The following is a 19,741-nucleotide window of genomic DNA, read 5'->3' as shown; positions in this document are numbered from 1 at the left end:
ATCCATTATTTGATTTTTTTTCTTTTAATTTTAATTTTTTTTAATATGAAAATGTGTCAATTTTATCCTCATTTAATTAATAATTTCAATTCTTAATGTTTGCATTAACCAATGGCATTTTCTGGTATGAGGATAATATAATAAATTCATATTTTTTTCATATTAAAAAAATTAAAATTAAAACAAAAATCAGATAATAAATTCTATCTTTATGGAGCACAGCTACCCACTATCTTTTTTAATTCTAAAATAATTTTAAAAAAACCTCTTGCAGGAGCAAAATAAATGCAGAGAGACTAGTTTATACCTAAGCATCCATACAAAAAAAATTTGACCGAATTGAGCTACTAGAACCATTCCGTCCAAGTAGCCAAGTAAATCGAATAAAGACGGGGTAGGATGCAAATGAGACAGAACACTTGTAAATTACAAATCGAACAAAAGAATACTGAAGGCTGCTTCTCCCTCAGATTAACGTTTCTTCGCATGACTTCCCCAATATTTCTTTTATGATAAACAGATAGGGTTCCACAACCTGCTCACCCGGGCTGCCGAGCATGATAAATATCAATCATTGGACAAGATGCTCGCGAAATCAATCACCGCTTTAAATGACACGCCTGACTCATATGTTTTGCTTCGTCCACATCGAAGATAATTAAGAATCTACCATATCTCCACATCTTATTCATAAGTTGCTCCCCAAAGCTGGTTCCTTTTGGTTCATCATCATATCTTGGAACTGCTTCCGTTTGGCAGCCCTGATGTCAAGTATGCTAGGTGGCATAGGTTTGATTGAACCATGTAACTCAACTAGGCTACAGAATTCTTGTTTGGTTAAACTCTTCTTCTGGACAAGTTCATCCACCACCGCATCCATGAGCTTTCGATTTTTCCGCAGAATCTGTTATCCAAAACAAAGATATGTAACTTTGTTAAGGTAAGAATAATAGAAAACGTCACTGAAAAAGTCTTTTACATTACCTCTTTTGCACGTTCATAACACATGTTGACAATTTGCAATGCTTCCGTATCAAGGTCCTGAAATAAGATTTCATTACAAGGCATTAGTTGTATATTCACTCTTTACCTGTTTGCTTCTTGCATTCACTTCTTAGTTACAGGAACATGTACATATATAGACATTGGAATTTTCAAAGCAAAAACCAACTCAAAATCACCACGTATAAAGAGATTGAATTACATTGAGTCGATCTGCAACCCAGAAATTAGATAGCCCGTGATGTTTCTCTGAAAGGCCACCAAGAACATACGTTCGTGCGGCTGACCTAGCATTGTCTGCCGTTTCAGCCCATATAGTACTTAACTGGAGAAAAAGTACGAAGAAGAATTCAGATGCATCACCCATAGACTAGAAAAGGAAAAGTCAACTTATTTACAAGATTTGGACCCACATAAACAATGTATTAACCATTTTCCATGAGAAGTCAGATGATCCTAACATTTATTGTACTCTATAGTATGCAAGTTGTATTACAAAATGCAAAAGCTTCCTCAAATCCATAAAATGAGTAAACCACAAAGGCACAAATCAATGTACAAGACATATAAAAAGAACCCTTCCTATTAGCAAAGGATTTTCTGAAGTTGAGAAACTGGTTTTACTTTTTAATTGTCTGGTTGCTATAGTTGACTATATTTTTCTACAGCAGAGTTTCTACATACCACAACTGAACATACAAGACATAATGTGCATATAAAGGATTAGAGATTTTCTTACCTGATCCTCACCGAACCAAAGTTCATCAGCTGCACGTGGTGCCAGTTGAACAGTGATATGATCCAGGAGTGATTGCCGACTTCATGACATGGGGAGATACGAGAAAATAATTATTAGAAAGAAACAATAAGCATGAATTTCTAATGCAATATCAACAGGAAGCAGCACAATTAATATAATGGCATTACTAAAGACAACATCTACTCCTAAGTTCACACCCTTCAAGGACACCGCATGCTTGATCTTATTGTATTGTTCATAGTATTTTAGTTTCTATTCCTGACATGCTTGATTTCCAGAATATGCCTCTCTTGTCATTCATATTTCTACAATTGTGATGATCTCACGTTTAAGTGCGCTTTGAAAAGATGACTAAAGAAATAGGGATACAAAGGAAGCCATACGTAAGCATTCCTTCTTTGAACTTGATAGGATCCATTTTCATTCTCACATAACCCAACTCCCTGCCAGCTCTAGGAGCAATTGTGACCTGCACCATATGAATAAACTGTTAGAAAATTTCTACTCATTATTTTATAGGAAGTAAGTTTCTTCTCAATGTTACACTAACAAGAATATTTGGACGAGCATAAATCAAATCAAGGAATAGTATATTCAAAATTCTTAAAGCAAAAAGTGAAATTAGCTAATTTAAAGACAATGAACCCAATGAAACATAAACTATTCCACAAAGACATAGAATAAGATGTGAACTTCTCATTTCTCAAATAGAACTTCAAATGAGCAATGATTCTAATCTTTCGTGAACAGTTGGGATATATAAGAAAGATGACCAACAATGAGTAATTATTTGACTTGCTTAAAATGCCCAGCATGTAACATAGTGTAGGTTTGAAACAGTATATGCTATGAAAAGGTGAAAGTGACGAGGCTTGAGTTTAAGGACCATACGAACTCAATATTTTTAAGGTCAGGATAGTTCACAGCAACAACAGCCATAGCGGCCTCATTAATAGCTACTTGCTTCCATGTATCTAAACTTCTCTCCTTCCTATCCAGCATTCCTCTTTCTTCCATTTGTGCAGCTTGTAATAGGTCATCAGTAGTAATCTGCACATACACCAAGATCAAGTGTTCAAAAGAGCAGATCAAAATGTGAGGCATAAATAACTAACTTGAAAGCATTAAGATATTCAAATCTTCAAGAAATCAGCTGCACGTATTCAAATATAGGCAAAATGGGCATAAATTTTATATATTCATAAAGGAATTTTAAACCTGAAAGAAAAACATAATTATTATATTTGTATTACCAATCCCGAGCTCGAGCCTCTAGCACATGTTTTAAGGTGATACATACAGAAGACCTAAATAACTTTCAGATTCATAATTAGCCCCCAGCAAATCTAGTAAACACATTGATACATAACTTAGCCTAGTTTGTTTTCATCCTTCTTCTTTTTTATAAAGGTTTTTCATCACTCATATTTCTTTTCATCTTCTCTTTTTAGTGCAAGGTGCAATATCAATCAATCAGAAAAATCAAATGATAAGGGGTGTAATCTAATAAGAGGAAGTAATACCTCAGTCCTTCCATCACGCATCATGTTGATTGCGGCAACCTCAACTATGTTAGCTAGCTCTGCACCAACCATTCCATCAGTCATACTAGCAATAGCCATATAGTCCACGTCTTCAGCCATAGGCTTCTTGCGTGCATGGACCTATAATCAGGACACGGAAACAAACTGGAAAAATATAAGCCAGTTACGGAAACAATAAATCATTGGGGCAATTGAAAATGGGCAGTCTTGCAATGCCATATATGCAGTGCAAATGGTACAGGATATAAGTTATGGACTACTACCTTCAAAATTTCAATGCGACCTATAAGACCAGGCTTAGGGATATATATCTTTCGATCAAACCGTCCAGGTCTGACAAGAGCTGGATCTAGAATGTCTGGTCTATTTGTGGAAGCAATAGTGATCACTTCACCTCTTCCTTCAAACCCATCCAAAGAAACAAGGAGCTGGAGAATACACACAAGAATGAACAATTTACAAAAGTCGAAGTTTAGTTGAAAAATTTTAGTACTAAGTTCAAATAAAAAAACATTTATATATTCCCAACCTAACCTGATTAAGAGTAGCATCACGTTCTTGCCCACCAGAACCCTTGATCAAACCACGCTCCCTTCCAACAGCATCCAACTCATCAATGAAGACAACCGATGGAGCCTGTGCATATAAACTCAAAAATCATGAGATGTAACAATTTGTGCACCTTCGCTACACCCTCTAAAAGAAAAGTACAAAGAAGAAAGGCACAACTTCTCACGTATATCTGTTATCTCCTTGAAAATGATTAAACAGAGAAATGCCATCATTTAACACTTACTGATGCAATAATATTATTGAAAACTAGTTCCCAGACTAGCCTATTGTATAAGGAAATCAAAAGGACATGGTGTGGAAAAATGTGCGGTAAGGTGGTTGGTGAAATGTCAAGAGAGCGAAATTGAACAGCGAATGTCACCACTTACGTTTTCCCTTGCTTCCTGATAAAGTGCTCGGACACGAGATGCACCAACCCCAACATATATCTCCACAAACTGAGAGGCCGAAATGGAAAAGAAGTTGACGCCTGCCTCACCAGCTACAGCTTTTGCAAGCAAGGTCTTACCCACTCCAGGAGGGCCACAAAGAAGTATCCCACCTGATCAAGAAATTAATGACCCGCACAAAATAAATCATGCATAAAGCAATACCAATAAACAAACAAGTAAATGGAAAATAATTGGGAAAACAGAACAATCAAATCAGTGTGCTTTCAGTGGAATCAGAGAATAACCAGGGCATATCAACAATCATTCAACACAAGGGCAGTCATATAAGTCATATATTAAGCACACAAACCAAGTCATATAAGAAAAGCTATCTAACAATGTCAATAGCTCAGCCGCATTGCTACAGCATCTAACCTGGTATTTTAACTCCTCTTCTCCTATACATTTCACCATGAGTGAAGAACTTGACAATCTCCTCAAGCTCAAGCCGGATCTTCCCAAGGCCAGCTACATCCGAAAACTTAACATCCACGCCTCTCTCCAAATACTGAGGCAGCCTCTTATTATGAGCTCGTCGCACCCGAGCCCCAGACTTCATGAACTGCATAGCCATTTTCAAATAAGGGTTTTGCTCACCCTTCCCTTGCTCAATCTCCTCCTCCTCCTCACCCTCAATCCCCTCCATCTCCCTCTCCAATTCCCTCATTTTCTTCCTCTCCTCCGCCTCCGCCTTTTCAATCTTCAACCTATCCTCATAGTCCTTCTTCTGCCTCCTATAACTAAACACTACGGTCCTGTAAAAAATATAGAAGAACACCAGTCCAAGCGCAGTGGCAACATTGGAGTCCTGAGCCAAATTGGCCCATACATTGGCCATCTCCAGATAATTCCTACGTGCCTGACGCAATGACTCATCGTGTTTCTTTTTCCTCATCTCTCTCCTCACTCTCCTCTCCTCCTCTTTCTTCTGGGCCTTCATGGCCTTATCGATCATATCTCGTTCCTTCCTCATTCTCTCAAGCTCCTCCTTCCTCTGCGTCTTAAACTCCTCCCTCGCTCTCCTCAACTCCATAGCTCTCTTGCTCTCCTTCTTCGGCTTCACAAATGACGACAAAAACGCCGGCCATTTCGCCACAAAACCCAAGTACGGTGACGGAACCTCCGGCCGTTTAAGCGGCGGCGTATAGGCATTGACGCACAAAGACTCGATTTTCAACTCTTCCCATTGTTCCCAAAACCTCCTATCGCTATCCACCGAAGGCAAAACGGTGCGTAGAACCCGATTATCTTCGAGAACAACCAATACGGGCTCTACCCTTTTTTGCAATTCAACACCAGGAGGCTTGATAACATGTTTGAGCTTACCTTCCTGGTTCAATATCAAGAGCTGGGTGTACGGAATTCGATTGGAGACGACGGGGAGGCCTTGGGACCAAGACTGGAGCTCTTGATGAGATAAAGCTTCGGATTTTTTGAGCGTGGACTTCTTGGGCACTCGCTTTTTCTCTTTGACGGCGGCTATGCCGGTTGGGATTTGGGGGAGAGCGGTGGAGATTACAGTGAGAGTTACAGAAAGCTTGAGGAAATCGAAATTGGGTTTGTGGGTTTTATCGTTTTCATCATTATCATCCGTGGTTGAGAGGTGGGAGGAAATGGAGGATGGAGCGAGAGGTTTTGGTGGGTTTTTATTGAGGGTTTTGGGTTTGGGGTTTGGGGATAGAGAAGAAGATGAGTAAGAGCCCAGAAGGCATTGGCAGGCCATGGAGTTTTGGTTTGTGAAAGCTTAATTGTGCCACTCTGCTACATTTGAGAAGCGAAGGTGATGTTGATGAGAAGTGAAGCTGAGGGAGTGCGTGCTTTTTTAGCATAATCAACTTCCATCTTCAGCTTCTTCTCTTCAGTTTCTGTGCTCTGTGACATCCATCAAAGCTAAAACACTGTTGTGTATTCTACGAGATAGAGTATAGAGACGACGGAGAGGGTTCGTAAAACGACGACGTTACAATAAATTCTTTCCTTTTTTATAGTGGTTTTTTGTAGTGGTCCAATTTAGTTGTACAAGTCCAGTACCAGGCCCAAAATTGTATGGGGCTCTCTGTTTATTAAAACCCAATCTTAATATTGGTCACTTTTTCAAATTTTCAATCCATTTCCTTCCAATCCCGCGTTGTAATGTAATTTAGGCTTAATTATGTGTGTCTCAGTGGTCTTTATATATATTGTCATACGGGTGACATGTATGCACAAAGAATAATGTGAAAATTAATTAGAACAAATCAATGAAACTTACATGCACCACATCAACGGCTTTAACAAAAAAATTTACAAACTTAACGGATAAAGTTTCCACTTTTCACATCCTTATATATCCGAGATCTTTTTTGTTTTTCATTTATAATGTGCAGGAAGAATATTTCTCTCTTTCTTTCTTTTTCCTCGTTGGAATAGGAAATCTTTCCCTTTTTTTTACTCTGTTAACTTGGGTATTGCATTGGTGACTAAAACATCTAGGTAAGTAGTTTCCACAAAAATGGCCAGTAGCCTCAGTTCTTGCCCAATACTAGCAACCATATTAGCAGAAGCATTCTAACAAGCTGATTATCAAATTGCACCATAGGCATCCATCCAGAATTCCCAGCATTTGGAACATTACCATACCCAGCATCCAGAATTCCCTCCCAGCCTTAAAAACAGTGGGATTAATTAATTTATTTAATGGTACATAACTATCATTACAGAGTTGAAGCGCAAGAACATTAAGCAAGTGCAAAATGATGCAACTCCATCTCATCAGTTGTTTGAGAGCCAAATCACATTCTGGATAGCAGATATGGCCAGCAAGAGGCTGCTCAAGAAAGTGCAGGCTATTGAGATTGCAACATGGTCGCAGAAAATGTGCAAAGGTTTACAAAAATCAGGCAGAGCCATGTGCCGGATCCCGGTACGGTTCAGGTTGCTTACCCCGGATGCAGCTGACCCTGCGCTCATCATTGCATATGCAAGTACCTGTAACACAGATTAAAACAATAAGATCACATTCAGATTGTAGATGCCGAATTTTGAAAGGCAAATGTATAATCATTTTCTTTTCTTTCTTTTTTTCATCACAAAGCTTTTTTATCCCTAAATCTAAATCTATCAATCGCTATACTCGACTCTGTAGCTCTAGTGTTAAAGAGTATTCACCCATGTACTCAACTCAAGAACCCGAATTCGAATTCCCCTACCCTACTTCACCATAAAACCCAAGCTCTCTCCATTACACCATATATATGTCTCCCATGTAATTGCATTTGGCTAGAAAAGTGATAGAGGGAATGGTAACTACCTGATCCCCAGCATAAGTAAGCCATGCATGATTTCTCGAGGGAATTAATGGAGACTTCCTCAGCAGCCTTGACACAATTATTACTAGTTGCAGCAATAAGTGAGCTACCACAGCTGCTGAAACTCCCACCAGATACCTGCCCACCACAAATTCAAAACATTATTCATTTACTAACTCTATACTTAGCCTTCATATCCACCCAAAATCACAAACCTACAACCCAGCTAGTATTTTTTTATATACCGATGGTTGTCATTTTGGTGTTTTCTTGAAACACTATGTTCGTCTATTTTATTGAGTCACAATTAGATATCTTAACGTCTTATAAATTGTCTACATTTTTGTAAATATGACTTGTGAACGAAAACTTGAAAATAAACATTACATTCATGATCCAGCATATACATTACATACATGATCTGTTTGGTTTTACAATTTTCAGATCGATTGATTATTTTTGCCCCATCATGAAGTTGGTTCATCCACAAAAGCATTTCATCCATTAGTTATGAATTTTCAACAAGTAAGACAAAATGTTTAAACGAGATGAAGACTAAAATATAGAATAAGAAAACGTTAGAGAAAACAAAAGAAAAAGAATAATCAGCCAGTCACGGGTCTTATTCTGCTCATTCATATGGCATGAAGTTGGAAAGAGGGGCAGGCAGGGGGAGCCTCAAATATTAATCTGTTGTCATTTTGGGAAGGGAAGCGCCGAACACAAGGGCAAATTCGTCAACGTAAAACTTCAACTGAATAGTCAAGGGAGCATGACAAACAAACCAAGACAAAATTGGGTGGAAACCCAGTAGTAAATAAACCGAGAGTCCAGGGGTATTTTAGTAAACCGAAAAAAGTACGTGCTAAATGCAACAGACCTCCGTCATGCTTGGATTGGACTCTCCGATTGGTTAATAAGAAAAAAAACTTGTATATTTCATGTTTCATACATTTTTTTCTCGATCTCACAATATATGAAATATGTTACATGAAATTTTTATTTATCGATAAGATAATAAAACGCATATATATGCATTAAATTAAAATTATTCTCTCTCTTCTTGTTTTTATGGGAAGGGTGTTTGAGTAATTTGGGAGGGGAGTGGAGTGGAGGTGCTTACTCGAAGGAGTCGGCGAAAGACCACTTGGAGTTAACGGGGAGCTGAAATCCGTAGATGGAGACAGTGCTCGCCTCCCTGGCTGTCACCATGAACAACAGCGCCGTCACCGAAGCCGCCATGCACATCACCCTCAGGCACACCTGCGCCACGTCACCCTTCCGGAGCAAGCTACTGGCTCCGGCGTCAGTCATGGTTCCATTGATCTCCACCACCACCTTCCCGACCTCCGCTACCTCGTCGTCGACCGAAGTCGTTTTTCGGCTGCTCGCCATTTCTCCTCTTAATTTGATTTTCTGCGCCTTCTTCTTCTTGTAAGCTAAGAGTTTTGTGTGGGTTTTGGATGTGAAGGAAATGCTGGTACAAGTTACAAGTACGTGTGTGTGCCAAATTGCCAAGTAGAGCACTGGCTTAGTGGTTTTTTATAAACCCCCTGGGGGGCTCTGTTCCCTGCGGTTACGTACCCTACGGTTCTTACATTTGAATACAGCCAAGAACTAATCGTAATTTGTTTTCTTTCTTTTCTTTTATTGCATGGAAGTTTGAACTTTACATCTCTATCCTTTACTTCCCTAATTTCATGATACTATGATGTTCACAATCAACAATTTTCTTTTTCTCTTTTGAATCGGGAAAGTTAGGCATATGGAAGAGAATGAAATTGGTATGTGATTAATTTTAATTCCTAATTTTTCAAATATTGAATTATAAATTTTAACGCGGAACTTATATAGTTTTTTTATTCTTTAATTTTCTGTTAACGCATGAGAAACATGAATAAGAATAATTCCAAGACGCATGCATTAGTAAACATAAGAGAAGTATAATTTCAACACTCATTCAATTTTCAATTATATATAAATAAAAATTATTGTAATTCATGAACAATTTATGATAAACATAACTAGAGTATCCCTAGATTTTGTCCCGTGAGATTATTATATAAATAATCGCTATCTCTCTCTCTATCTCTCTCTCTCTCTCTCTCTCTCTCTCTCTCTCTACCTACCTACCTACCTACCTATAGTTTATTGTATTTTAAAATGTCCTTGCAACATTATGAATGATGGAGGTTTTTTTGGATTGGTTAGCTTAAGTTAACTGCTGCATGAGAGGGACAGGTGGAGAGAATGTAGAGGGAAAGAAGATGAGCCCCGTGAGTGTACATATTGCAATGGGAATGATGCCTTGTCTTGTTACATACGTACTTCAGCCTTCTTGGTTGGACTCTTCACAGTTCACTGCTAGCTAGCTATGACGTGATGAGGACCTCTAATTTTCATCACTGGAGTCTGGAGAGCCTCATTGGGCTCTTCAATTTTTAGAGCCTTCTAGCTACTTCTCAAAACTCATAACATAATATTAGAAAGAAAAATGTTATGTTTGGGCAAAATCTTAGATGCAAAAGGGGTGGACACACACTATCCTGATCAATTGACATAATCCACTTTTGCGTACAACTAGAACTTCAAATTAAGAACACTGCAGGGCAAACTCCGGCCTCAATCATTATTTAATCAAGTGGGATTCACTGGTCTCATTATCAAACGAAGGTTTTGAGTTTAAGTTTCATCTACGATAATTGTTGGATTAAAAAATGGTTAGGGAAGACAATAAATACCTAAACGTCAGATGGGCATAGCAAATTTCGGATAGTTTGGATGAATGAGGAATCACATCATTCCCTATGTGGTAGGCATCCATCACAAGTGATAAGTACTGAAAGTAGCATTAAATCTTGTATTGCTGAAAGACGAAAGCTTCTCAGTTCATTCGGAGGTCATCTCTGGCTCCATTGCTCCTCAATTTGAGGTCATATTTTAAGCGATTGATAGGTGGATTAGAACGAAGATTCTGGGTTTGAGTTGAAACATTGAGGGCAGCATGGCCTATTGTGACTAGCGAAGCTCGGGCTCAGAGTTTGTTAGCTCCAAATTTATGATGTTGGGAGTTGAATTGTACCAATATTCTAACCACGTCTATAAGAGAGAAACCTAACAGGAATAACACTATTTTGCTATTCCCAGCCAATGACGATGTCACATGTAATTACTTTTCGACTTGGCATACCGTGATTGGCTCGAGATAACAAAACAGTGTTATCCCCGTTTCACACAAGTTTTTCTACTATAAGAGGGATTAGAAGTTAGAAATAGCACATGTGAAAACGGTTTTGATGGTCTGGATACATAGAAATCTAAGACGAACCTTGGTTTAATCCTAAGACCAACGGTAGTTTCACAGCTTAAGACTGACCACAAATCGGCAGCAATCTTGCTGAAGAAGTAAGCATGTACGGCCAATTTGACAAAATTCATTCCATTTGATATCAGTCTGATACATCCTGTAATAACCTCAAAAACACAAATTAAGTGATAGTGCTCGCACATCAAGATGCAACTTGCATGTAATAAGCAAAACCACTTATTATCATACATCAACCACAAGTGACTTAAGTTTATTAGCCTTGAAAATGTTGGAGTAAAAAATAGGTAAAGGAGATTCCAACTAATAAGGACGTAATGACCAGACACCTCTTTCAAGTCTAAACTTCAAATTTTTCGCAACAATTATATTTTCTTGTCACAAATGCCGCAGTACCAGTTTGTTGATCAGAGCAGCTAAACTCCAAACATTAAATCCATGACTTTGGACGCCATTGACTTTGTTGGGGAAGCAATTGAACCACCGGATTGCCGCGCATTGGTATTACCATTTTGAAGATAGTAAGAACGAGGGGGGGCTCTTGAAGCATTCAGTTCTGCATGTTTCATGGCTGGTTGGGGGAGCAATGTCATGAAACCCTGATTGTTGATCCTTTCATTTAATGCATGGCGTTGCATTGGATCCAGTGGCTTCACACCTATAATTAGCGCCCCATTAATCTGCATCCCGTTCTTGCTGAGAGCCTTCTGAGCATCAAAGTAATTCTGCACCACCAGAATTAAGAACAGTTAACAATTTTTACTCAAAGTGACGTGATATATCTTCAGTCAATCGCAGTTACATCCGTCTGATACTTCAGCCAGACTGAGCAAACAAAGAGAAAAGGAGGGAATAAAGGTAAGTCCTTGGCACACATAGACCCACGCACAAAAGACTACAAGTACAAAAAACCCAGAAGAATTTACAGACAAAAAGGCAAAAGAAAAGGGCAAAGCTCAGAAGGACTACTTAGTATCATAACCCTAACTATTTTGACTCAATTTCATGGCGAACTTTACTTCAAAATATTAACCAAACAACTATGGTCTACATCAATTCACCACTACCTATGCACACAACATAGTGTTACAAATTCCTTTCCATTTCATGGCAGCATCATGCCAATAATAAACCCAAGTTTGAATGGAAGTGATGTACGGTGGTATTTATTATATTCAACAGACTTGAAATAATAGGAATGAAGAGAATATTAATGCTTGGTATAAGAAATTTGATTCATCAAACTTGAAATAATAGGAAAAAAAAATAAGAACCTGATATAAGATGTGCATCCAGTTGGCATCTCTTGGACCAGGAACATGTTTCAAAATCATGCCACATTTTTCAAACTCTCGTAAAACTAAATTCGTATCAGCTGGAGAAAATCTGGAAGAAAAAAAAAAGACTATTAGAGGCTATACGGATAACTGAGTAAAAACTACATTTTAATTACTCAAGAAGATAGACAAGCAAGCCAAATTATAAATATAAACTTCAAAAGGTCTAAGCCTAAGTGAGATCAAATAAGCTTCAATCAGTAGACTATAGAACTTTTGCCCCCACAACATTGAAAACAACCATGAGATATTAAAGAAAAAAAGGAGTTTTGAGAGTTCCCTATATAAGTTTTAGAGTGCATAACGAAATAATACCACAGTCCTCTCAACTGTGAACTAGAAGCTCGGTGTGGCAATTTATATAAATTAGTTCAAAATTAATAAAATACCAATCACCGTCATATAAAATATATTACATAATCAGATTGTCTTACTTCTAAATGCTTAATTACCGAACAAGATCCCCCCCTTTTTATTCTGCAAGTTCAACAAATTCTATGTGGTTAAGAAGCAAAAAGGAGCAGAGGCTTGGGGAGAGGGTATGTGGTTTGTGAAAAATTAAGAGTCAATCGACAAACCACTTGCTCATCAATAACCAGCTAAAAGACATTTGTCAATGTAGAACACTTATTTATAACAAATATTTGAAATTTCTCAAGATTTTTGAGATTTCAGACACATTTGGCAAGAAAATAGGCTCTTATGATCACTGACCACTTTAAGTTTAAAAAGTATGTCAGGGGGAAATTTGATTCAAGCATATCTGAAACCTTTAATAGCTTGGAAAACAAGAGATTATTTCTTTTATTTTTCTTGTTTAAACTCTTTTCCTTGCCCAACAACCACCAGGCAATAAGGCCAAAGCCACACACAACACAGCAAAGATGGATTATTACGGATAAGATAATTACCAAAGGTAGACTAAAGCCGAAGGTTATACATTATATATCAGCCAAAGATGTATGAATTTATATATATCCAAGAACATAGACAAAGGTAAGGTTAAAGAATTACCCATAAACAGTAACCCATTCTTCCTCATTGAGGTTCCCTGCAGGCAAGGTATTCCTTTGCATCTCTGGCCTTGCAACTTCCCTTGGAGGTGGAAGAGTGATCAGAGCACCAGGCTGAACAACACCCTCAACTGGTGAATTCCTTCCCTTCTCATCTTGCTCACCACCACTCTTTGGGGATGACCACCAATTCACACTCGCTGAACCCTGTTGGCCATGCTGTCCACTTGATAGAGCATAAGAAGTGCTTGCCTCTGATCTGTTTTTTACTGGAGTCAAGGACTCACGTCCAAAACTGTGGACCGGAGTTCTAGGATCTGATTTTATTTCCGGGGATACAGGGTAATCTGGAATTCCAGATTCAGGGGAAAAGTCTGAGCGGTCTTCCAACGTGTAAAGCGGAGGAGGTGGAAGATCTGATCCCCCACCACTCTCACGCCATAGAGCAGAGACTGCAGCTGCCTGGCCTGGAGTTGAAATTGTTCCTCTCCGGGCTGAGACTGGCGAAGTTATATCTTGGAAAAACAATGACTGCCTACCAGATTTGGGAGTTCTATGTACTGTGGTGCTCATCCTGGAAAAATTTTAAGTACTGATTCCTCTGGAAAATAAAGAATGTAAGACTTAGCCCTTCTTTCGGTTACCACATAAACAATAAAACAAGTAAACCAAAAAAACACACAACCAGTTGTTGCAGAATGTTAGTCCTTAGGGACCCTGGGTTCAATTAATAATGCACTATCTAAAAAAAATATCTATGCTCTTATTTATTTCCTTTTCAGCAAGCAAAACACATCATCATATGAACAAGAAATACGAAGGCCAGACTTTTAACAGTAAATAAATAAATAAAAACCGGAACTTTATTTATTTACTTAAGCAAAGTGAATCAAAGATATAAATTCCTCAAATTCGGTGAATAATTCAAACGAACACGATATGAAACACTCAACCACATAGTTCACAGTTTAAACAAAACCTAGTCTATGGGTTTTCTCCGTTTGGTTTCTGAGAAACGAAGAAAGTCAATAAATTACTTAAAAAACTAAATCGACTCAGTTAGAGCACGAATGCGTAGTTAGCTGAGAGAGAGAGAGAGAGAGAGAGTACCTGGGAATTGGGGGCAATGAGGAGTGTGGTGCCGATTAGGAATTGAAATAGGAGGTGCTTTCTTTTTTCTTTTTTTCCCTCCTAAAGAGGGTGTGTCTGTGAGAATCTGACCGTGAGAATGCAGAGCTGCTCAAATAGGAGCCAATTTGAAACCCTAAACCCTCATCGACAGGAATTCAAATTTTCCTCTTTGGAAAATGGTTGTATTGTTTTTTTCCAAATGACGATTTTAGCCTCGTCCCTCTTTCCCGTTTTACCTCTCAATTGCTTTTCGAAGGAGCTTCCATTTACACCCAAAAAAAAAAAAGAGGCAACTACTCATATCACCTGATTCACCTAATTTTTAATTTTTTTTAAAAATAAAAATTTTGCTCAAAGTATTAGAATATGAATTTTTTTTTTTCTAACAAAGTAAATTTGTCATTAATATTTTCATTAAATGTTAGGTAAGGAAATCTCACGTGTATGCGAAAATAAATACAATTTCTTTTTTTAATATATAAACAAAATAGTAAATTTGTCATTAATATTTTCATTAAGTGGTGGGTTCAAAAATCTCACGTGTGACGGGTCAGCATATTTGGATTCGCTTTCTTCCATCGGTAACAGCATATGCTTTTCTTTGAGAATCTTCGATTGTTGATTGTCCTCGGAATTTTTTGTTGTAATTTAATTTTGTTTCCACATTTTATAAATTTTAAAAAATTAAATAAAAAAAACTCCAATCAACACAACAAAATATGTAGTGTATATGTATATTTTATATTTACCTTCTTTTGTCATGGGCGCCAAAGTTTTAGATATGTAATGTCATTACAAGCATGTACTAATGACATGAGGCATTTCATTACATAAACACGCGGCAGAACACATGTGTATTGGCCTAATAACAACACTCAAATTGCTATGAAGAGCGAAGATTTACATCAAAATTTATTTGTGCATTCTTTTGGCAATATTAATAAATATTTTATCGTTAAAATGTGATGCTTGATCAGATTAGTTAACCATATGTTTTAGATATTAACAAAAACTTTTATTTATTTTACAAATATAATATTCTCATATCATACAAACTAATAACATGACATGTGAGATTATGAATCAAAACAACAAGAAGTTTCAAAATGGGGCTGACAACGGTTCGGTAAGCGTTCCTTGATCGGGGGATTCAATTTTGACAGTAGAGCACAAGCACTGGCAAGGGGGCGTTTCAAGAATTTGAGCCTCCTTCCACTCCACAACCTTACTCTGCAGTTGCTTACCCTCTTCAGCAACCATATGCACCATCTCTTTCATTGAGCCAACCGGTCTCAGTCCCTACACACAAATTTAGATTAGCTAGGGGCCGGCGCATGAAATTTCATTATGTATTCAAATGCATATGTTAAAAACACACCTGAATGAATATAGCCGAGGCTTCTTCTGGTTCCATTTTCTCAACCACATCAGCAGCCAGTTCCTGCAGATATGAGAAACAAGGAGGTCAGAAGAAGTTCAAACCCTAATCTAAATAATGTACTGCAAATACATTAAATACATACCCTAGCATGGTTGAGTTGTCCTTCACTCAAAGTCCTAGGCTCCAACTCAATAGAACAACAACCTTTAGCCATGAAAAACAATCTATCAAGAAAAGCAATCCAATTGGGTAGAAGTTGCAGGCCATACGCCAATCAAAACCAACAAAACCAACAGTTTTAGTGTTACTATCGCTGTATATAAGACTAGTCTATATATATAGCATATATTAAGACCTGAACCGATATTTTAGGCAAAGTCACGGACTGTATATAGTGACTGGTAGAAATTTTTGTAGAGCAAAGAAGCTTGTTACATCCCGTGGGCTTCTGTGATAGAAATTGATGGCCTATTTTGTATGGTGGGTAATATATGAATGTAAGGTTGTGATTGAGTTGACATTTTGGTGGAGGGTAGGTGTTTTTGTGTGAGCTGTATGTTTGGTGAAACAACTGTAACGAGGGATCAGTAGCATATTGGTTAACCCTTCCATTGGTCTGGTAAGAGGTGAAAAGATGCATGATATAGGGTTTGCTTGATTTGATTTGATTTTGATGGATTTCTTAAAAAGGGTACACTTTCTGGGGTTCAACATTATTGAGTCTCGACTCTCACTAACAACATTTGAATGAGGATTGATCAATAGTATGTGCACCATCGTTCACACGCATATTGGTGATCATATACAAAATTAAAATTAATTTCGCAGAGTTTTAAAGAAAATGATGAAGAGAAAAACTTACATGTAACGAGTGTATATACACTATTCATCTCACAATAAGTGGTCACATAACTAGCATGTCAGAAGATGTTACGAAAGATTATACACACATGTTGTATGTAAGCCCAAATCCCGAAAAGGCCAAGCCCAAGAAAAGGTTTGAATAGGCCCAAACACCAGACTCATAATAGAATGACTTGGTTGCAGAAATTTGCATTTGGTGCCAAAATTGCCAAACCTTTTTGTTTAATTAGACCAGAATTAAAAGAGGAAACCCCAATTTTAATTATGTGGCAAGACCATCAACATGGTAATCATGTTGGCCAACCAAATGCAGTCAAACTGTACAACAAGGTTAACAAGAATAAACAAACAAGGCTTGGAGGAGCCTAGGAAAGGAACTGAAGCCTACTAAAGATAGCCAACTGGTTTTTTTTCATAGCCATGTGCCTGCTTATCTCCCCCCCTCTCTCTCTCTCTCTCTCTCTCTCGTGAAATCATGTTACTTGGCCTACCAAGAATTCGTTAAGTCAATGACAGTTTACCTTAATGCTTATTAATTAGTTAGATGATCAATATTACATTGCTCTCTCAGTTACTCAGCAATCTTCTGTAAAGAGCTGGCAATTGAAACCTGTTGTTTGACTGCAAATCTGCAATGCAGAAGCTTGGAACTTATGTTCGGACCCAACCAAAAAAAAAGAAGCTTGGAACTCAATGTGGGCATGCTTAGTTTGTTTATCAAATTTGGTCAAACAAGTGGGGGGTCAAACTTAAACCTCTTGTTCATGTCGTGCATTTGAAGAAAAAAAAGGGAAGAATTTTGTGTTTTTTTAATTGTTCCATGAAATGATATGATCCTTTGCCAGATGTACATGTCAAAATCACACACAGGACCCAAACAGACCAGAACCTCATGACATGAAACAAAACCATCTGTTAGGCCATGTGAAGAGGAAGGTCACATAGAATGGAGAGGTTCATGGGAAGAGAGACCTTTTCTTTGCTTGATGCATCTTGCTCCTTTTTGAAAAAGAAAGGCCTAATTGGCCAATCATCAGTCATTGTTTTTGCCCATTACCATTTGTAAGCTTTCCATCCATTTTATTTGGCATATTTTGTTCATGTTTCAAAAACTCATTTGGTGCTCATGTGTGGTTCTTTTAACATCTCAAAAGAACGTGGTCTCGCAATGCTAACTTCTTTTTTTTCTTTTTTGAAATCCTTTTCGTCTCAAAAGAAACCCCTTTTCCTTTTCAGTCTGGTCGATTAATTCCTGCTCAGCTTTTATCATTACCTTTATACTAATTATGCTTCTGTTAGATTAATTGAAGTTAAATACAATAAATACATGAATTACAACATGAATAAAAGCAGAGTTATCGATCGATTCATACTGAATGAAGAAGACATGGCAATTATGAGAGTGATCTTCTTCTCTTTGTAACCCCCGAATGTTCTTGCTTTCAATAGGTTAAGCACACTATAAAACTCGTGTATTGTGAGAAGAGGGACCAATACTTTTATATTGAGCAAACCTTAACACTATCTCTCCTATTATAGTTAGAGTAAGAGTTTAAACCAAACTAATATACTTAGTCATTGAGTCATAGTCAATATAAACATAAGTAACAGAAGTCCGTCAAAATTGAAAGTTTAACAATAACTAATAAACATAAATCTCATGATCTCATTCTAATACAATAATTATAACACGTGATTTGGCCAACTTACATAAGTCATCTTTACAGTTACTTGACAATTCGAAATTACCATTTGCATACTGCAAGGTTCTGATCCTTGATGAGTCTTGATCAAAGCATGTTATTACAATCGTACCACTCATCGCCACTCGATGTTATAACTCTATTTATGTCATAACATACATTTCTGTAAAAGCCCAATATATTGCTTCCTATAGGTCATTTTACCTAACTTCCCATTAATAAACCAAAACATGTGAAATTGCTTGTCGCTCTACCCAAGTTGAACTTCCCTCCCATCTTAATTAATTTCTACATACGCAACTAATTAAGTGTGAAATTATAATGGTCATAATAAATTCACACAAAATAAAAAAAAATATGAGAGAGAGAGAGAGAGAGAGAGAGAGAGAGAGAGATGCAAAGTCATAAAAAGGTAGCTATGGAGGGGACAAGAAACATATAACATATATCTGGTTAAGAAATAACATGGGTGGGAAAGATCTTGGAGACAACTGGGAAGCAAAGCCATTCTGGAAAAAAAAAAAACAATTGGATATATTATCCAAAATATAATTAAACAGAAACAGATGCAGGCATGCACGTCACGTACGCCATGTGCTTGGGTTTCATCATCCACATGCAAAACCCCCCGAGCCTCCTCCATTTCACATTCTCTGCTCATTCAATTCAATCTGCTCATCATTATATCTAAATAAATATATATATATAGGAAAATAATTAAAATTAAAAAAAAAAAAATTGAAAGCAAGCATTCATATGTTTACATATAGTTGTGTACTTTTGCGTACCCTTGTTCTAGTCTTCTACGTATATGATGTTGTGGCCTTTCAAAGGCAGGATAAGGTAAAGGGCGGGCGAGCATTATTATTATTATGTTTACCTATCTTCATAGCTTTGCATGGCCCATCACTTGGCATTGTCTTTCCATGAAGTGAAAGCCCCCCATTCTATTTTATGTGCACATCATATTTTAATTTGTGTTCAGTTTTGATGTAAAGTGGCCATATCTATCTGTGCATTCTCTAAAGTAATCTTGTTCTCATTCTCTTCATTCCATTCGGATGACTGCTTCTCAATTATCATTACATATCAATTATCTCGATATTTCTTTTTCTATACTAAAGAAAGTAGTCTCGAATTTAAATATCCATTTCCCTTTTGATTCAGAAAAATCATCTGATATATAGAAAATGTCAAATATACCTATATATTTGATTAAATTTCCAATTTTTGAGACTTTCAATCTACTCACTCTCTCAACATAACGCGATTAAATTATAAGCATCACATGTGTGATTCATCTAATTTAATCTTAAATGAACATAACAAATTGATGAATATGAAGACTAATAATAAGACAGTGGAGCCCATGGAAGGGCAAATGTCTAGG

At 37.3% G+C, this 19,741-nt stretch overlaps 4 protein-coding genes across 4 annotated transcripts; all 4 read right to left on the bottom strand.

The window, feature by feature from the left end:
* Positions 195–6,263, bottom strand: LOC18782963 (probable inactive ATP-dependent zinc metalloprotease FTSHI 2, chloroplastic). Its single transcript, XM_007217585.2, has 11 exons — positions 4,686–6,263; positions 4,248–4,420; positions 3,841–3,942; positions 3,570–3,734; positions 3,286–3,426; positions 2,654–2,812; positions 2,146–2,231; positions 1,742–1,820; positions 1,205–1,327; positions 985–1,041; positions 195–904 (listed from the first exon to the last, which is right to left on the bottom strand). Exons 1-11 carry the CDS (start codon positions 6,031–6,033, stop codon positions 689–691), a joined length of 2,649 nt encoding a protein of 882 aa, XP_007217647.1. The 5' UTR covers positions 6,034–6,263; the 3' UTR covers positions 195–688.
* Positions 6,791–9,149, bottom strand: LOC18782337 (CASP-like protein 3A1). Its single transcript, XM_007216254.2, has 3 exons — positions 8,721–9,149; positions 7,600–7,735; positions 6,791–7,277 (listed from the first exon to the last, which is right to left on the bottom strand). Exons 1-3 carry the CDS (start codon positions 8,990–8,992, stop codon positions 7,062–7,064), a joined length of 624 nt encoding a protein of 207 aa, XP_007216316.1. The 5' UTR covers positions 8,993–9,149; the 3' UTR covers positions 6,791–7,061.
* LOC18783972 (nuclear pore complex protein NUP35) lies at positions 11,012–14,652 on the bottom strand. Its single transcript, XM_007215600.2, has 4 exons — positions 14,383–14,652; positions 13,274–13,873; positions 12,197–12,308; positions 11,012–11,647 (listed from the first exon to the last, which is right to left on the bottom strand). The coding sequence occupies exons 2-4, from the start codon at positions 13,843–13,845 to the stop codon at positions 11,339–11,341; spliced, it is 993 nt and encodes a 330-aa protein (XP_007215662.1). The 5' UTR covers positions 13,846–13,873; positions 14,383–14,652; the 3' UTR covers positions 11,012–11,338.
* Positions 15,395–16,086, bottom strand: LOC18781905. Its single transcript, XM_007217277.2, has 3 exons — positions 15,927–16,086; positions 15,782–15,844; positions 15,395–15,702 (listed from the first exon to the last, which is right to left on the bottom strand). Exons 1-3 carry the CDS (start codon positions 15,996–15,998, stop codon positions 15,505–15,507), a joined length of 333 nt encoding a protein of 110 aa, XP_007217339.1. The 5' UTR covers positions 15,999–16,086; the 3' UTR covers positions 15,395–15,504.

The sequence above is a fragment of the Prunus persica genome, chromosome G3 (genome assembly GCF_000346465.2).
Source record: "Prunus persica cultivar Lovell chromosome G3, Prunus_persica_NCBIv2, whole genome shotgun sequence".
NCBI classification, from domain to species: Eukaryota; Viridiplantae; Streptophyta; class Magnoliopsida; order Rosales; family Rosaceae; genus Prunus; species Prunus persica.
The sequence above is the reverse complement of the archived record's forward strand: the minus strand, read 5'-3'. Positions and strand labels throughout refer to the sequence as shown.